The sequence below is a fragment of the Pithys albifrons genome, chromosome 3 (genome assembly GCF_047495875.1).
Source record: "Pithys albifrons albifrons isolate INPA30051 chromosome 3, PitAlb_v1, whole genome shotgun sequence".
Taxonomy (NCBI): domain Eukaryota; kingdom Metazoa; phylum Chordata; class Aves; order Passeriformes; family Thamnophilidae; genus Pithys; species Pithys albifrons.
The window spans coordinates 65,504,642-65,521,965 of record NC_092460.1 but is presented as its reverse complement, the minus strand read 5'-3'; the positions used below and the strand labels follow the sequence as shown (position 1 = coordinate 65,521,965).

At 40.7% G+C, this 17,324-nt stretch overlaps 1 protein-coding gene across 3 annotated transcripts in view; it reads right to left on the bottom strand.

The window, feature by feature from the left end:
- PTPRB (protein tyrosine phosphatase receptor type B) overlaps positions 1 to 17,324 on the bottom strand; it is a 61,877-nt gene that overhangs the window by 10,994 nt on the left and 33,559 nt on the right. For all 3 annotated transcript variants that reach the window (XM_071552225.1, XM_071552224.1, XM_071552226.1), the window contains 17 exons: positions 16,226 to 16,489; positions 15,256 to 15,519; positions 14,138 to 14,407; positions 13,235 to 13,498; positions 12,097 to 12,360; positions 11,443 to 11,724; positions 10,000 to 10,278; positions 7,938 to 8,087; positions 6,466 to 6,709; positions 4,807 to 4,913; positions 4,202 to 4,301; positions 3,594 to 3,677; positions 3,474 to 3,491; positions 3,294 to 3,375; positions 2,770 to 2,860; positions 1,541 to 1,617; positions 592 to 726 (listed from right to left, as the gene is read on the bottom strand). In XM_071552225.1, the coding sequence (XP_071408326.1) occupies positions 592 to 726; positions 1,541 to 1,617; positions 2,770 to 2,860; positions 3,294 to 3,375; positions 3,474 to 3,491; positions 3,594 to 3,677; positions 4,202 to 4,301; positions 4,807 to 4,913; positions 6,466 to 6,709; positions 7,938 to 8,087; positions 10,000 to 10,278; positions 11,443 to 11,724; positions 12,097 to 12,360; positions 13,235 to 13,498; positions 14,138 to 14,407; positions 15,256 to 15,519; positions 16,226 to 16,489 (2,975 nt within the window). The remainder of the gene's footprint in view (positions 1 to 591; positions 727 to 1,540; positions 1,618 to 2,769; positions 2,861 to 3,293; positions 3,376 to 3,473; positions 3,492 to 3,593; positions 3,678 to 4,201; positions 4,302 to 4,806; positions 4,914 to 6,465; positions 6,710 to 7,937; positions 8,088 to 9,999; positions 10,279 to 11,442; positions 11,725 to 12,096; positions 12,361 to 13,234; positions 13,499 to 14,137; positions 14,408 to 15,255; positions 15,520 to 16,225; positions 16,490 to 17,324) is intronic.

Here is a 17,324-nt window from a genome sequence, read left to right as displayed (position 1 = left end):
ATGTGTGCCACTAGATGATCATTACTTCAGGTTTGTTTAATCTTCTTTCAGACCTAGTCCCTGCCTTACAAAGGATGCAGGATGTGGTCATACCTGGGGTGGGTATGCTACCCTTGCACTCAGTAAGAGTTTTAAGTGCATGAATGATCCTTTTCCTAACTACATCAGGGCTTACATATAGAGAGAATTAGATCTACTTATTGATCAACATTTGCTCTCCAGAGCTTACATTTAAAATAGATGTTGGTCAGAGTTGATGTGATCAACATGCATTTTTGTTGAGGGTTGTCCTTCTGCATGCTTAAGGGGGAACTGAAGTAGTACTAGTGAACAAAGTCCTGGATTAGAGACCAGGACCAGTGAGATCTGTACCTAACTCTAACTTTGACATGCTACATGATCTTAGGATTGTCTCTGCATTCTCACTTCACAGCCTTAATTTGTCTCCTGTCTTTACATTATACCTCTTATCTCTTACTGTATACCTCCATCAGTGGGCACTGTTTGGCAATAGTGTGATGCAAGTAATAAGCAAAAACTTTTAATAGATGTTAAAACAGTAATTAAGAATAAGGAAGAGTCACTGCTCACCCGGCCTTTCTCAACACACTGGGTTACCATGACAATATTGTGAACATTTTGCTCCCATGCCATCTTCCAGAACTCATCTTTGGTGCCAGGCAAGGGGCCCTGAGTTGCTATGTATTCCCTGCGGAAATTATTGCCCTGCAAATAAAGAGAACTCCATTAGTTTTCAAAAAGGCAGAAAAAAGTATCTTCTAACAACTGAACAAGCCATGGGGCTGCAGCCAGGGCTCTGAAGGAACAATGCTCTTGCTGGGACAATAGTTTTGAGAGCTAAATTGTTGCCTTGAACCTGGAAGCAGAAGACTGGTTGGAACAGAGAGAAGGAAAAGACTGTGGCAGTATATATAAGTACTGTTCCTTTTGTGGCAGTCAAAGCTTCTCATTATTCTATTGTGATCAGCACAGTCTCAAGCAATTTGGAAACTGCAAAGGGCTTTTTTTTTATTTACTGTTTCCCATAAATTAGTTGAGTTCTGGCTTGAAATCCAGATTGCTAAAGCCACTGCTGTGATCAATCATAACTCTATGGCAAAGGCCATTATTTTAATTTAAGCCAGTTTCACCACTCTACAAGGTGCCAATGCTGTCAGGATGAGCTACAGCTCCACAATAAGGATGCCACCTGCAGTGATAACTACAGTTGTTGTGGACACTGTTTAAAATCAGTGACCTTTAAAAATGTGTCCTTGGCCAATTAGACTTGCTATTTTACATAACTATGGCAATCCAAGAAAGTGTCCTTAAGTGCTGGATAAATCACTCACAGTTAATTTAATGGCAGTCAGACACAGTCTTTCAGCACACCCACAAAATAAGTTCTCAGATTTTTAGCTCAAGTGAATCAATGAAGGAGGAGAGGAGCCTTAACTATCAAGCTTTATATTCAGTTTTAGATGAAGGACAAATTACCATTGGAGGGAGAACTTCAAACCACCACCTTTAAATCACTTACTGGTATGTAGCTTGCATTAATGTAGTCTGAGCAAGGGTCATCATCCACATTGGAAAGCTTCACTCTCGATGTGTCATCTAGTAAGAAATTGATTACAAGTGGCTTAGGGATAGATCTTGATTTTCAGTACCTCTCTCACTTACAAAAATATATTTGTGAAAGGACTAGCAGCAGTCTTACGATATTTCATAGGAAGAGCTAATTTAGAGGGAATAACTGTTTATGTTTTTACTGCCTCTTTCATTTGTGAGTGCTGTGGAGTGTTCCAAAGACTAGGAGATGGCTGGGTGAGAAGGAATCAGTAAATATCCCATATTTCCTCTGCTGAGCTGCACAGGATTTGTTATGACAACAAAAGGGCCACAGTAGCATCCCTCTTTGATCCTAACAGCAGTGTGCTGTACTGGAAATCAATGCTCAGCTCTGTCCTTGGTCTTCCGAGCGAACATGTTGAGCCGGCCAAACATCTTCCCTAGGTAAAGAACCTTCTGTACACAGATACAGAGTGTCTAAGCCACAAGGTCACTGATTCATGAGATAATACCACCTTGGATCTCAGTCAGGTGTCATCACTTCTTGTACATTGCAGGCATGCTGCTCAGCCTGGCATGGCAGGCAGAACACAGCAGATGCTGTGAGGCTGTGCTGCAAGCATGTACCACATGTGGAGCAGTGTTCCTTCTCAATGTTCTACCTCTAAAAGTGCCAGGTAGGAGATTAAAGGGGAAAACTCTCAGTGACAGACAGATCTATGTCTTGCCTCAGGAGAACAGGGTTAACCTCACATACGTGTCTCACCATGCAGAATCACACTAGCTCTACATTGTATCGTAGGTTTGCTATGTTCTCTGAAGAACAAGGATTTGGCAAGGCTATCAAAGAGTGCTGAATGGATGATACCTCATATGTAAACAACCCTACTGCTATTTCTACTATCCTTGTTAACAGCAGTGACTGAATGTCCCTAATTAGCTGGAGCTTTTTCTCCCTGGGTTGAATGCTTAGTCATTACACCTCTAGTGTGAAACTAAATTACTGGCCTGTGTGAAGCCATTCAGGGCCATGCATCATCTGCCTCCAAGCACCAAAACCTAAGCTGGCAGAGATATTTCATCTCTGACAGGAAGGAGGGAAGGGATTGGCGCACTCTCTTTTCCACTAGACTTGCTGAAACAAAGTGAAAAATAGCTGGTGTGATGCAATATTACACAACCAAACCTAAAACTCACAGGGCAATATATTATTGTATCGATTTTTCCCTCTGTTCTCTGGCAGAAGTGCTATGTCACATGTCTGGTTTCGACCCACGTCTTTCAAATCCTGTGGAAAAAAAAAAGTGAGGTGAAAATAACTAACACAGGGGAAAACAGTGCTTATCAGCTCTCAAAGGCCATGGCCAGAGAATGGGTGTTTTGTTTTAAAAACAAACTGAAATTACATAGCTAGTCATACTGTTTTAAACTAAGTACATGGCTGGAAGGTACTTTCCATGCTTTATCACATATATGTCACCATACAAATCTGATCTCAGTCAGATAAGTATCAGGCAGAAGCTGCCAACCAGAAGATGCTATGCCAAATGAAGAGCTGATTTCTGCACTTGGACAAGTTGAGTTCAGCTGAAACACTCCCCCTTATTTGGATTTAAGTGAATAAGACAGTACAAATGCAGACCTTTCTAATGCATTAACCTGTTGATTCAGCCAGCCCACCCCTTCATAAAGCAAGTCCTTTGCCTAGGTTAGGACCCCACCTCATACTCCTTGGACAGAAGGTAGTTGGAGTCTGCTTGAAGTTTGGTGAAGTGTGCTTCAAAGTGACTGACTTTGATCGGACTAAAATATTCAACAGGAGGAAGAAATACATAGGATGAATCATAATTTATCCAGTTGGTTACCAAGAAGCTTTTTTAGGTATTATTTTTTCCTTTTACCTGCAAGTTTTCCGGTTCCTAGAAATGATTCCAAAAGAAAAAGAAACACTACATCAGTGAGAGACCAGCTGGATCTGTTCAACCACGATATCATGTTGAAAAGAAAACTTCTGACTTTACCCTTTTTGGCCCAAGTTCAAATGGACTGACAGTGGCCTGTCCCTGCGAATGCTCAGCCTTGCTGTAGGTCTCTCATGGCCAATGCTGGAATAAAAACGAAAGTATTCTGTTATATCTGTTCTGATATCTATTGCCCACTGGTAAGAGTGGGCAATAGTATAACTTACACTGGAAAAGAGTAAATTGGAAAAAAGGAATTTAAGAAAGTTATGTTTTGCTTTGTGGCTCTGATCATGTGACATTGCTTTCCATCTACATGGAAATGCAAATGCAATTAATTTGAAACATTTCATTTTTTTGACAAAAGACATTCAGTTTGAATGATAAACCAGTTTTTCAGATATAGTCAGTCTCCTATTGAAAACTAAGTTACAAGAATCTTATATGATGTAATCATGACATCATTTTAATAAAAATGTACAGATTTCTTAATATATATATTATATATATACTTAGTGTGTACAGATGTTGGGGGACAGATTTTGTCTGTTGAACAGTTCTGTGCATTTCTCCATTTCAGTTACACTTTATAGATTTTAATACTTAAAAAAATATAAATTGATATAAATTATTTCAATAACAGAGACTGATAAAGGGAGTCAACTTACCCAACTTTTTGTCTGCAGACAAATAAAGCAGTAACAGCCACCAACATCACAATCAGAAACAAGCCAGCACTCACACCTTCAATAACTCCAAACAGAGGCTCTAGAAACAAAACCGTGTACTTAATGTATCTTGTGAAAAGGATCAGAAGACTCAGAGAATCAATAACTCTCAAGTGATCTGTTATTATCAGCTACAGAAAATGGCTAAATAGAAGGAAGCGTAACGCACTTAAACACTTAGTTAAACCTGGCTTTGATTTTCTGTTCTTATTTTTTCCAAACATTACATAAAATTCTTCACTCCCAAACACAGTAAAAGAAAGTACAACCCCATTGTATATGAATTTGGTTTTGTTGCACTTTGAAGCTTTCTTGGTGATAGCTTTACTGAGCATTCATCCTTTTCCCTACTGTCAGCAGCTCTGTCAAGCAGTCCTCTGAATTTTCAACTAAAGCCAGATAAGCCATTGCTCCAGCCTCATCTCAGAGCAGCACAGCAATATGTTACCGTTCCACTCCTTGCAAAGACTTTAAGATACCAGACTGTTCTTAGGCACAATATGTAATCACACTGAACAGCCAGTGATAACAAGCCTGAAACTCACCTGCCTCTGTAGTGATCGGTAAAGAGAAGAAGGTGTCTGCAAAGAGCGGTTTAGGGAGTTCCTTTGGGTCTTCACTGAAAAGCTGGGTAAAAGCCCGTATGCTGATCCTGAAAGAGCAGTATGGTTACAGTTATGGCTCATCAGATATTCAGAACCAACAGGAGAAAAGTAAGAACTCATTTGCCCTTTAGAGATAATCAAAACCTTTCCACTGACCATGGACAATTCTTTATACGGGCACTTGGATTAAATACTAATCAATCAGTATTCTGCGTTAATAATTAATCATACTGATCCCTCAGTTACAACTGGGAAGCCCAGCTAGTACAGGTGGAGGGTTCTGAGGTACCCTGGCAGTGGTAACAGATGGAGCTCTGGCTACTGGCACACACAGCCTGCCCATGCCTGAAGGCAGGACTAGCAGAAGGGAAAGGACTCAGAAATGCTTCTCAGTGGGAACATATTTTGCTTTCACTTGGCTGGTCATGGTTGTGCTAATGGAGAAATGCTATAGTCCTCATGGTTCTCCTGGTAAGCTGGGGTTGTTTAGCCTGGAGAAGAGGAGGCTCAGAGGTGACCTCATCACTGTCTAGAACTACCTGAAGGGAAGTTATAGCCAGGTGGGGGCTGGTCTCTTCTCCCAGGCACTCAGCAATAGGACAAGGGGGCACGGGCTTAAGCTCTGCCAGGGGAAATTTAAGTTGGATATCAGAAAAAAATTCTTTACAGAGAGAGTAATCAGGCACTGGAATGGGCTGCCCAGAGAGGTGGTGGATTCACCATTCCTAGAGATTTTTAAACGCAGATTGGACGTGGCGCTGAGTGCCATGATCTAGTAAATGGACTAGAGTTGGACCAAGGGTTGGACTCGATGATCTCCGAGGTCTTTTCCAACCCAATCGATTCTATGATTTCCCAGAGTGAATTTCTGGGAAATGTGTCCTAATGACAGCAGACTACAGTAGGGTAGCACTATCTTGATGATGAAGAAGCTGAGGGGCATGATGTGCACTCCTTGGAATCTGCCTTCTGTCCATATGTTTTTTCAGTGAAAAGCCTGCAGATCTCTTGGGAGAGTATTTGCCTGCAGGAGGGGCATGGCTGAGCCACACCGGAGCTCATGTTTGGTCTTGCAGTCTGAGCACCTGCTGAGCCTGGTCTTGGCCATCACCCTCTTCTTTACTCTACAGCTAGGCCAGGCCTAGCTCTGGAGCCTGGGGATAGTGCTACAAGACACAATAACCTCCAGGTTTTTCTAGCATGTTCCAAAGGACTGGTGTGGGGTAGTGCTGCCAAACAGACTGAGAGAAGTGTGCTTGCCTTCTCCTGTTAAGTACTCTTCTGACTTAGCTGATGATCTTAAGCCAAAGAAATATTTAGAAGCCACAGGAGAGCTTCCCATCAAGTTGAGGTAAATAAATGAACTTATTCACTGCACAAAGTTTTGTGCAAAATTAATCATATCATTACCACACTTGTGAAGGACTGGGTTTTACCTATGGAATCGGGGCATGGATAAAGCTTTTATAAATTTGCAGTGAAACACAAAGAACATTGTACAATCCATTTACTAAACTACAGAAACTCAAGTGGATCAGGCAACCAGACAGCACCATGCCTAATAATGTGACAGAGCACAACTACCAAAATAAATCTAACCTATAAGCAGTTCGAGGCTTTAGAGGTCCATCGCAGAATTTTTGGTGATCTGGATCACACTTTCCTCCGAGATTTTCCATTTCTCCTCCAAGTTTAATGTCAAAGCTTTTATAGTCACTGTCAGGATTTTCAGCACATCTGCTGGCAAAATAATTTGTCTGGTAGATGCGTATAGAGTCGTTGTGTTTGTAGTCCAGGTAGGAAGGTAATGGATGCTGCTCATCAGGCTTTGGTCCTTCACTACCTGCATCATGTGCAGAGAAAGACAGAAGGTTTAGATGCCACAGCCATTAATGCAATGCAGTTTATAGGCTCAAGCTCTTGACAGACATTCTTATCCAATTTTCTGTTTCTTGGAGGCTACCTCATGAATATCAAACTACAGTGGTTAGGGTACCTTGTTTCTAGGACCAACCTTGCTGTTATTTCTTTAGGCAGACTTCCTCACAAGACCTCAGTGCAACTTTTCCAGATGTAATGCTGCAATAGGCATACACAGATTGAATTCAATGCTATGACATATTTTCCTGTGCTATTGGTGGGAGTTCCTGTGATCCAGACTCCTGGATCCTATGACCAGCTATTTCAAAAGGCAAGTAAAAAAAATCCACACACTGACAAGTCTACAGTATATATAGTGAAACTACAATAGGAAATGACAAGGGTCCCCTGAATGAAAATGCACAATATGGATAAGAGACTCAGGTCAGCAAAGCCCTGCCAGTGAGCAGCCCCTTTCTCAAATTGCTTTACAGTCTACACAAACATGACAGAGCAGACAGTGGTAATATCATCTCTGCTTTTTCTCCTAAGGGCTGATGGACAGCAAGATTAGGAAACTTTCATAAGGGTCACAAAATATGTCCTGGCATGACAGTAAATGAAGCCACTTCTAAAAACAAGGTATTAATTGTTGAGACATGCATCTGATTTGTCACATATAGGTCAACTGTAGAAAAGGAAGTTTACATGCATGCCACGAGGACAGTTTCCGTTCTGTTTGACAGTGCTGCACGCTAAATAATTTTCTTCAGTAAGCAGACATCACTTGGCAGACCTTTGACTTCACAGCATGGCTTACTAAGACTCTTCAAAAGAGTTGCTCTAGTGTTGCCACTTGAAACCTAAACTGTCTTTTGAGATCTCTACACAGCAAGGCAGTTTCTTCTTTTTACTGCCAATGGCATTCAGTCTAAGTCTCCGACTATGGAAATTGTCTGAACGTACATAAGAATGTAACTTAGAGTACAGAACCTGACCACTCCTGTCTGATCTTGGCAGTTGCTACCGACTCTCTGAGGACAGTACTGAGTTTCCATGTGCCCAGGCTAGGAAGTATAGACACAAAACCTGTGTGACACTCCAGCACTAGATGAGGAAAAACCGCTTTGCTGTGCAGTGTGATAGTGATGTACCTACCCATGTAATGCCTACAAACTATAGAGAGAATACTATTAAACCACGGCACTTACCATCAGCCTCTCTCACAACCACAGTAAAGTACTTCACAGCTCCATTAGTATCACTAAACCAGCTGCAGTTAAAAGTAAAGTTGATGGAAGATTTGGTAATCAGCACCTCTCTTTTGTTCACTCGTATGTCTGGAGGTGGCTGAGGTGGACCTGAATAATTAAAATAAATTAAATAAAAATTAGAGAGAAAACATCACCTATGTCTTTGTTGTAGCTAGACCTAATAAGGGAAATGCAATTTGTAATAAATCTCAGCTGCCTGGGCCCAAGTCTCCGATTCTATTTTCTTTGCAAACAAGAAAGTGCCTTCATCTCCCACAGGGAAACTGCCAAAAGATGAAACAAGCCAACAGTGAGTTCACCATAATAACAGTGACAGATCCTGCCACATTCAGTAGGAATTCCTGCAGAAGTCCACATGAAAATGCATTAAAGTCTTGTTAAGTCTATGAACTCAAAAATTGTGACTACTAAAAATGACACAGGTTTAAGACAGGTATTTGGAGGCTACTTAGCACACTCACTACAGGAATCTACCTACTTTAAGCATCTACATTCCTGTTTCCTTTTCCAGAGGAACAGCCAGAGTCATCCAGACATAGCATTCAACTACAGAGTACCATTTCCAGACTGACTTCAGAATTTCCATACAAAATACTCTTTGTGTGATACAAAACTATACCTTGAACAGTGACACAGTAGAAGTAAACTAGAAAGCGAACTATGCAGGGAAGAAAGTGCCGCAAAATGGGGGATTTTAAGGATCTATATTGCAAAATCTTTTAAAAATCTGTATTATTGAAACTATTGCACATACAGGAAACATATCAAATACGTAAACAGGTGGCTAAATTTCAAAAGCTTTGAGATTGCAAAAAGAACCAATAGTTCACACATTTATATGTTCTTTAGCTAAACGTCTTAGATCTACAAAGCCTGGCTGCAAGTTTTGTGTTCCCTTGAGTCAGGATCTCCAATGTTAAACAGGGCTTGGGAGAGCAGCAGTGTTCAAAACAAGTGACAACCAATATGAAACACAGAACAAGAACAAATGTGAAACAGCTAACCTTCAAATAAGACTCAGTCTCACCTCTAGTGACATGAACAGCTAGTTCTTACTACATCTGGATTTGTAGCATTCTTTGTGGTAGAGGAAGCAGATTACACGGTTACAATTAAAAGGGCAATTCATGGGGGAATGGAGAAGGTTAGTTGGTGATTAAACTCTGTAGCTGAGCCCAATAGCTCCCAAGGCAAACACAATTTTTATGATCTAGCATTTCACAAAAGCGTGGCTTTTAATAAGCTATAGAGGCATCCCTGAATATGGGCCTCCTGGCCATCCTGTCACTTTTGAGAAGTTTAGCCCTAGAGCTGTTCAAGCCTTTGCATTGTGAGTGCCACTGAATCCTGAGGTACTGCAAAAACTGGAGCAGCTCTAGGGTCAGTGATGGCAGGCTGTTGATCACAGTGATGCCTGGCAGTGCAGAGCATCAGCAGATCCTATCGCTGCCCTCCACTCAGCAGCCTATGGGTGGAGAAACTGAAGAAGCTGGTTCAAAGCATATGCTATGGAAATCTGTGATCCTCCCTCAGGTAAAGTTCTTACAGGTGATTTGGTCAAGTAGGACCTAAGAAGAGTGTATAGAAACTCAAAGAGAATGCAGTATCACAATCTAAAGTCCTTACTGATATATATTTGTGCTGAGGACAGCTTCCATGCATGGGAGGAAACAGTGAGACACAGAAAGCCAAGCAAAAACTATGAAGACAACTGAAGGTGTGTGATGAGAACAGGGTGATGGAATAATTTTATGTTTCCCAGGCTATGTTTCATGAATGAGCCAAATAATTGGGTCTGGAAATGTAATGAGAGGCAATATAGTCAAAATCCTGCATTTTCTGTCACAGCAGGGACCAAAAGTCTGCTTTGGCCACTGGATTACAAGTGCCACACATTGACAATTGTGGAGTTCAGAACTCCTTTTGCTGTCTAACCAACACAAGCAACGGCTTATTGGGCTCACTGCCTCTCTTCAGGGCAACTCTGAATTCCACTTACGATCAATCATTGTGATGGTGCTGTCTTCAACTACTTCACTTGTCATGTCTGCAGAATGCACCTTGATGGACACCAGGTATCGTTTGTGGGGAACTAGGGTCATGATATTAAGCAGAGATTTGTCTTTTTCTATCCTTTTAGAAAACTCCACTTCACGAGTGTCCATTTTTTTGCATTCGACGCTATACCCATCAAAGTCAGAGTCGGGAGGAGTCCAGGAACATGCGATGGCAGTAGAGGTTTGGGGCCGACAATGAAGACTTTGTATCTTGTCTGGTTCTAGAGAAATGTTGAGAAGTTGAAGCTCAGTGGGAAAAGGGACAGGCAACATACATTCTCTGCTCACAGCACAACTCCTAGATTCTGAATCAATCATGAGATAAGAGCAGAAGGCTGGGAGTCAGAATTCCCACCTCTCCTGCAAATGTGTTCTGTCTGATTATTACACAAGTCTGCCTAACTCATTTTAGCCATCTGAAAACAGATCTGGTGACATAAGCCCATCAGTTTGCGAAATTTCAGTAATTAATTGGGAAAACAAGCCCAAAAATCCTACTTACTGAAATCCTAACAAGAACAGCAACAGTGCAAAGCAATGGATTTCTGGAACGCTGTTACAACTTATTTGGAGGTTATATGTGGTCAACAGTATGAGCTGATACTGATACTGACATCTCATGACTGACCTGGTTTCCCAGGCGGAATATGGCAGGTCCATATTACTAAAACATACCATAGGCTTATGCTTCATCCATATAGTATGGGAGCACCATTCATAACATGCAACATGCAACAAAAATAGGATTTCACTTTCAGATGGCAGACATACACTTAAGTGATTAAATAAAGGTGAAATTTTAATTAATATGTTGAATCAAATCTAAAGAGCTATACAGCTTACTAAACACAAATGTGAATTGAGAGCTGAATCTCATCTCAAATGACATGAAGGTTTGCCAACACTCAGTTATTTTTACAATTCCAGGTCACTTTTTCAAATCAGCCTGTTACTGAGGTTGCCAGAGATGATACAGATCCACAGATGTGGACAGAAACACAGAGCAGTGAAACACTCTGATTCCAGTTTCAAATCTAGTACAACACAGTTTCATTCATCCTGTCTTATCATTCAGAAACACTTTGATCATTTCAATATACTACTACCAAAGAAGTGTGCATATTCAGCCTTCCTTTTACCCCTGAAACTGACTAAGGCAACCAAAGAGTTACACTCTGGATGGGAGGATGGTAAATGTGTGTCCATTTTCAATCTTTAAACAGCTGACCTTGCACACATTAAGGGCTTAGAATCTAGATGAATTCATCACTGTCATTCATGAATTAATTAATGGAAATTACTGACTGTGTAATGAATTGGTAAGATTTAACAATTTCGCACCTTCTTCAGCTGAGTGTTAGGGTGCAATGGGAATTTTTACTTACTTGTTCTAACGCTTGCAGACTGTGACTGACTGTATGTCTTCCAGTTGTCACCACTGACAGTTCTAATGCTGAACTCATAGAGCCTCCCCGGTCGCAGGCCATAGATGATGCGTACTTTAGACTTGCTGCTGCTGTAGGGATTGAATATTGTGAGGGGATCCTTTGGAAGCCACTGCAACTCAAAATCATCATAGTCTGTCCAGTCCGGGGGACCCAGCCAAGTGATTGATAAAGAAGTGTTTGCAACATCAGTAAAGGACACAGTGTTAGGAGGCCTGGGTGCTGCACAGAAAAAGGAATAGAAAATGAAAGAAGAAAAAGAGATTCTTAACAAATTTTTAGACAAGACAAATAAGAAGAAACATGCATTACTTTCTTCATGCATCACAAAGTAATTTGTATTATCCTGTGTACACAGTTACTGCACCTGTGCTGATGACAGTGACTTTCACGGATATTACATATTCCTGAGCCTTTGGAAGAAAAACAGTGCTGACTGTTCTTTCACACTCCCTCAGTTTAATGTACTTAAGGTTACCCTTTACCCTTCCACCTTCACTGACTCTTACAATAAATCGTTCCTCAGAATAAGCCTGTTGTACAGTTGTGAACTAATATTAATTCAGACAGATGGGAATAAAAAAAATCCCATACCTGTTCTTCCTTCAGCATTTGCTGTGTTGGTCAGGTCACCACTGTGAGTCACCACAACTAAAGTGTACTTTCTGCCAGGAATTAGTCCTTGGAAATGCCACTCTTTCAGGTCTTTCCTTTGCTGGGTTTCTTTCTGTGTCCCATTTGGGTTGTAAAGATTCAGCTCATAGAAGTCAACATCTCCTGCTGCTGGACCCCAAGTGAACCACAGACTGTCTGTCATGTTTCGGTTGGATGCTTTGAGACCAACAACTGGGGCTGGTACTGAAAAAAAACAGGAATGAGTATTGCTTTATGTAGAACATCCTTATGGTGAGAAGAAGCAACCAGACCTTACACTTATCCTGTAATGAAGGTCATGTAATAAACTAGACAGTTGCCACAGCTGGCCAAAAAGCCTGGAAGCACCATGAAGCATATCTCAGTAGCTTCCTTTCTTACTTTGAACTGCCAGTGTTCTCAAGAGAGGTTGAAATCTTTCTAATGGATAGTCTTGCAAGTGTTAAGCAGCTTTTTCCCTGTCAGTGGTCAGAAACATCCAGTTCTGAGGTAGCTGAACAAAGTGCACCACTGTGCAGACACAGTCTTACAAAGGGTTACTATATGGTATATGGCCACAGGAGAATAAAGAAAGGTTTCACAGATTATCAGAGCTGCTAGAGCTGCTCAAAAAACTGCTTCCCATATATGGCTGAACAAACACAGAGCTGCAGCCAGAGCTCCCCATGGGAAAAAGGTTTTTTTCCTTGGTAGATTGTCTACCTCATTGACCCTACTTGCTTTACCTTTTTGTCTTTTCCACTCATAGACCAATATTGCTTTTAGGATGGTAGACAGCCATTTTCCTTTAAAGCTTAAGTAGCATATATTGGGATGTCCTCCTTCTGACCCAAGTTCCTGGGAACTATTGTAAAGTTTTTTGCTTAATTTTGCTTTCATTTTTCTTTTGTTTTCCTGCTGTAACCACATCATTTAGAATTTATGTTTTTATTTGTTTCAAGCTTTATACATATTAGAGCCAATTTTGATATTTCTAATAGTTTCTTTAATCTAAGATGAACATCAGACTCAGACTAGCTCACTAGTGACCCCCATAAGCACCACACTGGAGATGGGAAGTTTTCTTAGGTATTCTTGCCTGTTCTTCCAAAGACAGATGACTCGTTAGTGAGGTCTCCACTGTGGGTAACAATCACCATTCGGTACTTCCTGCCTTGACGCAGGTTCTGGAATGAACACTGCTGGAGGTGCTGCTCTCCTAAAATCCTGTCGTGGAGGGACTTGTCTGGGTTGTACAGGAAGATGTCATATGAATCAAGCTCCCCTTGCGAGGCAGTCCAGCTGAAGGACAGTCGGTCAGTGGTGTTCTCTGTGACTTTCAGATTTGTAACAGCTGCTGGAACTGAAAAGAAAGATAAATGCAAGAGTAAATACCAAAGAGTCTAGCCACTAAGCTGAACCTTTAGTAAAATAAGAACTCATGGCAGGGATACATTTCAGTTAAGTCACAAACAGTTAAGTAATGTCAATAGCAACTGTCAGAAACAAGGGAAAAGCATTTATGAGATGCCACTGAGTCTTCTCCAATACAATATTTGTATTTCCCAGCAGGCCTGATTCTCCAGCCTGTACTCACACAGAACTGTCCATTAGTTTCTATAGGAAGCTTTAAATGACTAAAGAGTGCAAGCAAGACTTGGCTCTGAGTTTAGAGGTGTGTATTCACATCAAATCCTGCACTAAGAGTCTTGAGATTGTGAATTGGAAACCTGATGACAATGAAGTATTTGGGTAGTTCCATAACAGAGAGACTGAGGAAAGCATTCAGCACTTTGGTTTAATATCCTTATTATGAACCATGGTCACATTATTATGATAACAAATTTCAGATTCACATACTAAGCACCTATCAAGAAAAATGCATAAATACCTGGAGTTTGTTCCTCACTAGAATTTTTTCAGAATCAACATATACAGATGATTCATGTATTAATGATATATGACTGGGGAAACTACAAATAAATGAAGATGTTTTAATTACCTGTTCGGCCAACAGTTTCTGCACGCTTACTGAAGAGCCCACCACTGACTGTCAAAACTTGTATTTTATACTTCTTGCCAGCTAATAGATCTTCAAATTTGTGCTGTTTTGCAGTAGCCGGCTCTGATTTGTTGCTCAGAAGGACTCCTTGCTCAGTCAAGAGCAGAATGTCATACCTTTCGGCTACACCAGGAGGTTTCTGCCAGGTTACTAACAAGGAATGACTGCTGTAAGCATGATGGGCTACTAATTCCTGGACAGAGGAGGGAACTGGAAAAAACAATTAAAGGAGGGCATTACCAGGTGAAATACAGATCATTGAATACACAAATGCGAATGAAGTAATTTATAGAACATAACTTTATATATTTTCAAGTTCACTTGTGGGAAAAGGAATGTCTCTATACAGGTTAAAACAAACAATTCCTAGACATAAATACAATCAGATGAAGTTACAGAGCATCACAGACATCTGAACTGAGCATGGAGAAGCAAAAGATATACATATATAAACTATAAGGAAAAGATGGAGAGTGAGATGAACTGATTGAAACAGTTAAGAAAGGCATATGAAAAATAACTGAAAAATAAGGTGGTAAATTGGTGGCACAGAATAGAAAATGTTAGCCAGCAGCTATTGCACAAGGCCACGGATAATTAATACATGCAGGTGCTAAAGAGAGAGGATAGATTAAAAAACAAGGTGTTGCATTGTTTTGTATGTTCTGACATGCAGGATACTGGAGGAATACACTGTCCAACAAGCCTTGACCATGCCATGGGCTCTGCTAGAACACAATACTTGACTGTATAGAGCAGATATATGTGTCAGATGGGTACAGGCACAGGACTGGAGAGGGATGGAACCTCATTCATCCCATGAAGGCAGACTTAGGGCTGGGGACTTGAATTCCATGCACATTCACACAGGTAAAGCTACTCACGTGACGCACCTCACTGGTATTAATAGATCCACACCTAAGTTTGCAAGAGTCACGACTCATGCTCTTTGAGATAAAAACTTCCTGAGTCTGGGTATCCCAATACCCAATGGTACATTTGTAAACATTATTAAATAAGGGTCAGTTTCTGGGAAGACATAATGCAAAGAAACATACTTGTTCTCCCAAAAGCTTGTAAGCTGTTGTGCAAGGTGCCACTGTTAGATTGCACCACCACCCGGTACTGCTCCCCAGCTTCCAATTTGAGAAACATGTGCTCAGAAATGTGTTTGGAGACACTCTGAGAATCAAGCTGATGGTTTTGCTGAAATATAGTCACTGTATAGGAATCAACATCTCCACTTCCAGGAGTCCAGCTCACTTTCAGGCTGTTTGTCATGCCATTAGGTGACACGTGAATGTTTCTGACCACACTTGGAACTGGGAAAAAAACAAAAGGGAACAAAAAGGCATCTGCTCACAAATTTCCTGTTTGATTCAGAATTTCTAATTTCTACCTTTTTAATGACCACAGCGAATGATTCAAAGGACAAAGATCATTTACAGGTGTAAGTAATTTCACTCATGGGTAAATACAAGTAAAGTTGAAGACATTTGTGTAGGATTATGCCAATTTAAAAAAGCAATTATCTGTTTTTACAGGAGCAAAAGTAAAGAAAATGTAACATTGAAAAGTTCCTGCCTCATTTTATTTGGATAACCTCCCTTTTGTCCAAATGATATTTTTAAAAACATCTCAAAAAATCAAAAATCTTTATGTACCCTCAGTTAGTAAGCCATTTTGCAGTTATTATCTTACCCACTCATTTCAGGTGGACAACAGAGGTGTAAAATAGATAGCAAACAACGAGTGTGCATGGGACTAACAGAAACCCAAATGCTGACACCTCAATAGCATTCCCATGCAACAAATCAGATTATCTGCCAGTAATCAAATATTGGTAAGTGTGACATTTGTTTACTAAGCAACAGATTGAGCTGGTTGTAGTACTAGTGTGATTTCCCATGACATCTGCTGTCTTTGAGCCAGTGTTACAGGATATCAGATAAGATCATGGTTCACCCTTGATTTTCAGTCCTTCGTTCTAGAGAAGCCTCTACACATTTTAAATACATTATTTCTTACTTGTTAGGCCTTCTATGAAAGTAGCACGCTGTGCATCTCCACTGATGGTCAAGACAAGAATTTTGTATAGACGTCCTGGAGTCAGAGCTGTGAACCAATACTCCTCAATGGTGTTTCCAAGGAGAATGGGTGGGAAGATCTTCATATCATTGAAGAGAAGTTGAATCTCATATTTATCAACATCCCCCTCAGCCTTTGACCAAGTTACCTGCAGATCTTCTGTGCTCCTGTTACTAAGAGTCAGTTCCTTGACTGACTCTGGCACTGAAGAGGTGAGAAGAAAGATGGGAAACTTCTCAGTACTTACTAACAGATCACAGCATAAAGCTAACAGCTCTGAAGACATGCTTCTGAGCTAAAACTTTTGATTTAGTTCCCTATGAAAAGCAGTAGATTGCACTTATTTGGGTGATTCTCACCCCAACTAACAATAGAAGGTCCCATTTCAGAATAGAAGTCCCCAACCTATCAGCACAAAACCAATAAATGAGTAATAATGGAGCCTGCAGGGAGTTTGCCTAGCCAAAAAAACCTGACTAAGATCTGCATGTACAACAAATACAGTGCAAAGAGGCCTGAGCTAGTGTAGAGACAAGGCAATCCATCTGTGTGTTGCAGCACCACAATGCGCAGTTTCCAACTCCCATCAGACACAGGTCAGTTATTTTTGCCCAGCTAATAAACTCCGTTTCTCAACACCGCTCCTTAACTCACATGCAGTGCTAGGTGAAGGCAGGCAGATTGCATCCAGATCCCTCCTGGCTCACAACTAGCTACCGTACCACTTCTGCCCCTTGCTCTCCAATTCCAGTTCTTGGTGTAGTTTGAGTAGAATGAAGTCTAGTCTTATCTTCTTCCTTATACATTTCCATGACCAGAAAAAAACCTGTTTTGTACATTCTGGGATAATTTAATTATAAATACTAAGCTTATGTGGAAAACCATACCACTGTTTTTCAGTTTCAGTGTTTCAAGATTTGCTGTCCAATTTCACAGCACACGTCTCTTCTTTCACTTTTTCTATGTTTGTAACTTAAACACTGGTCATAAACTAAATACTGCTTTCCGTATTTGGAATCATACACATTCAAAGAGACAC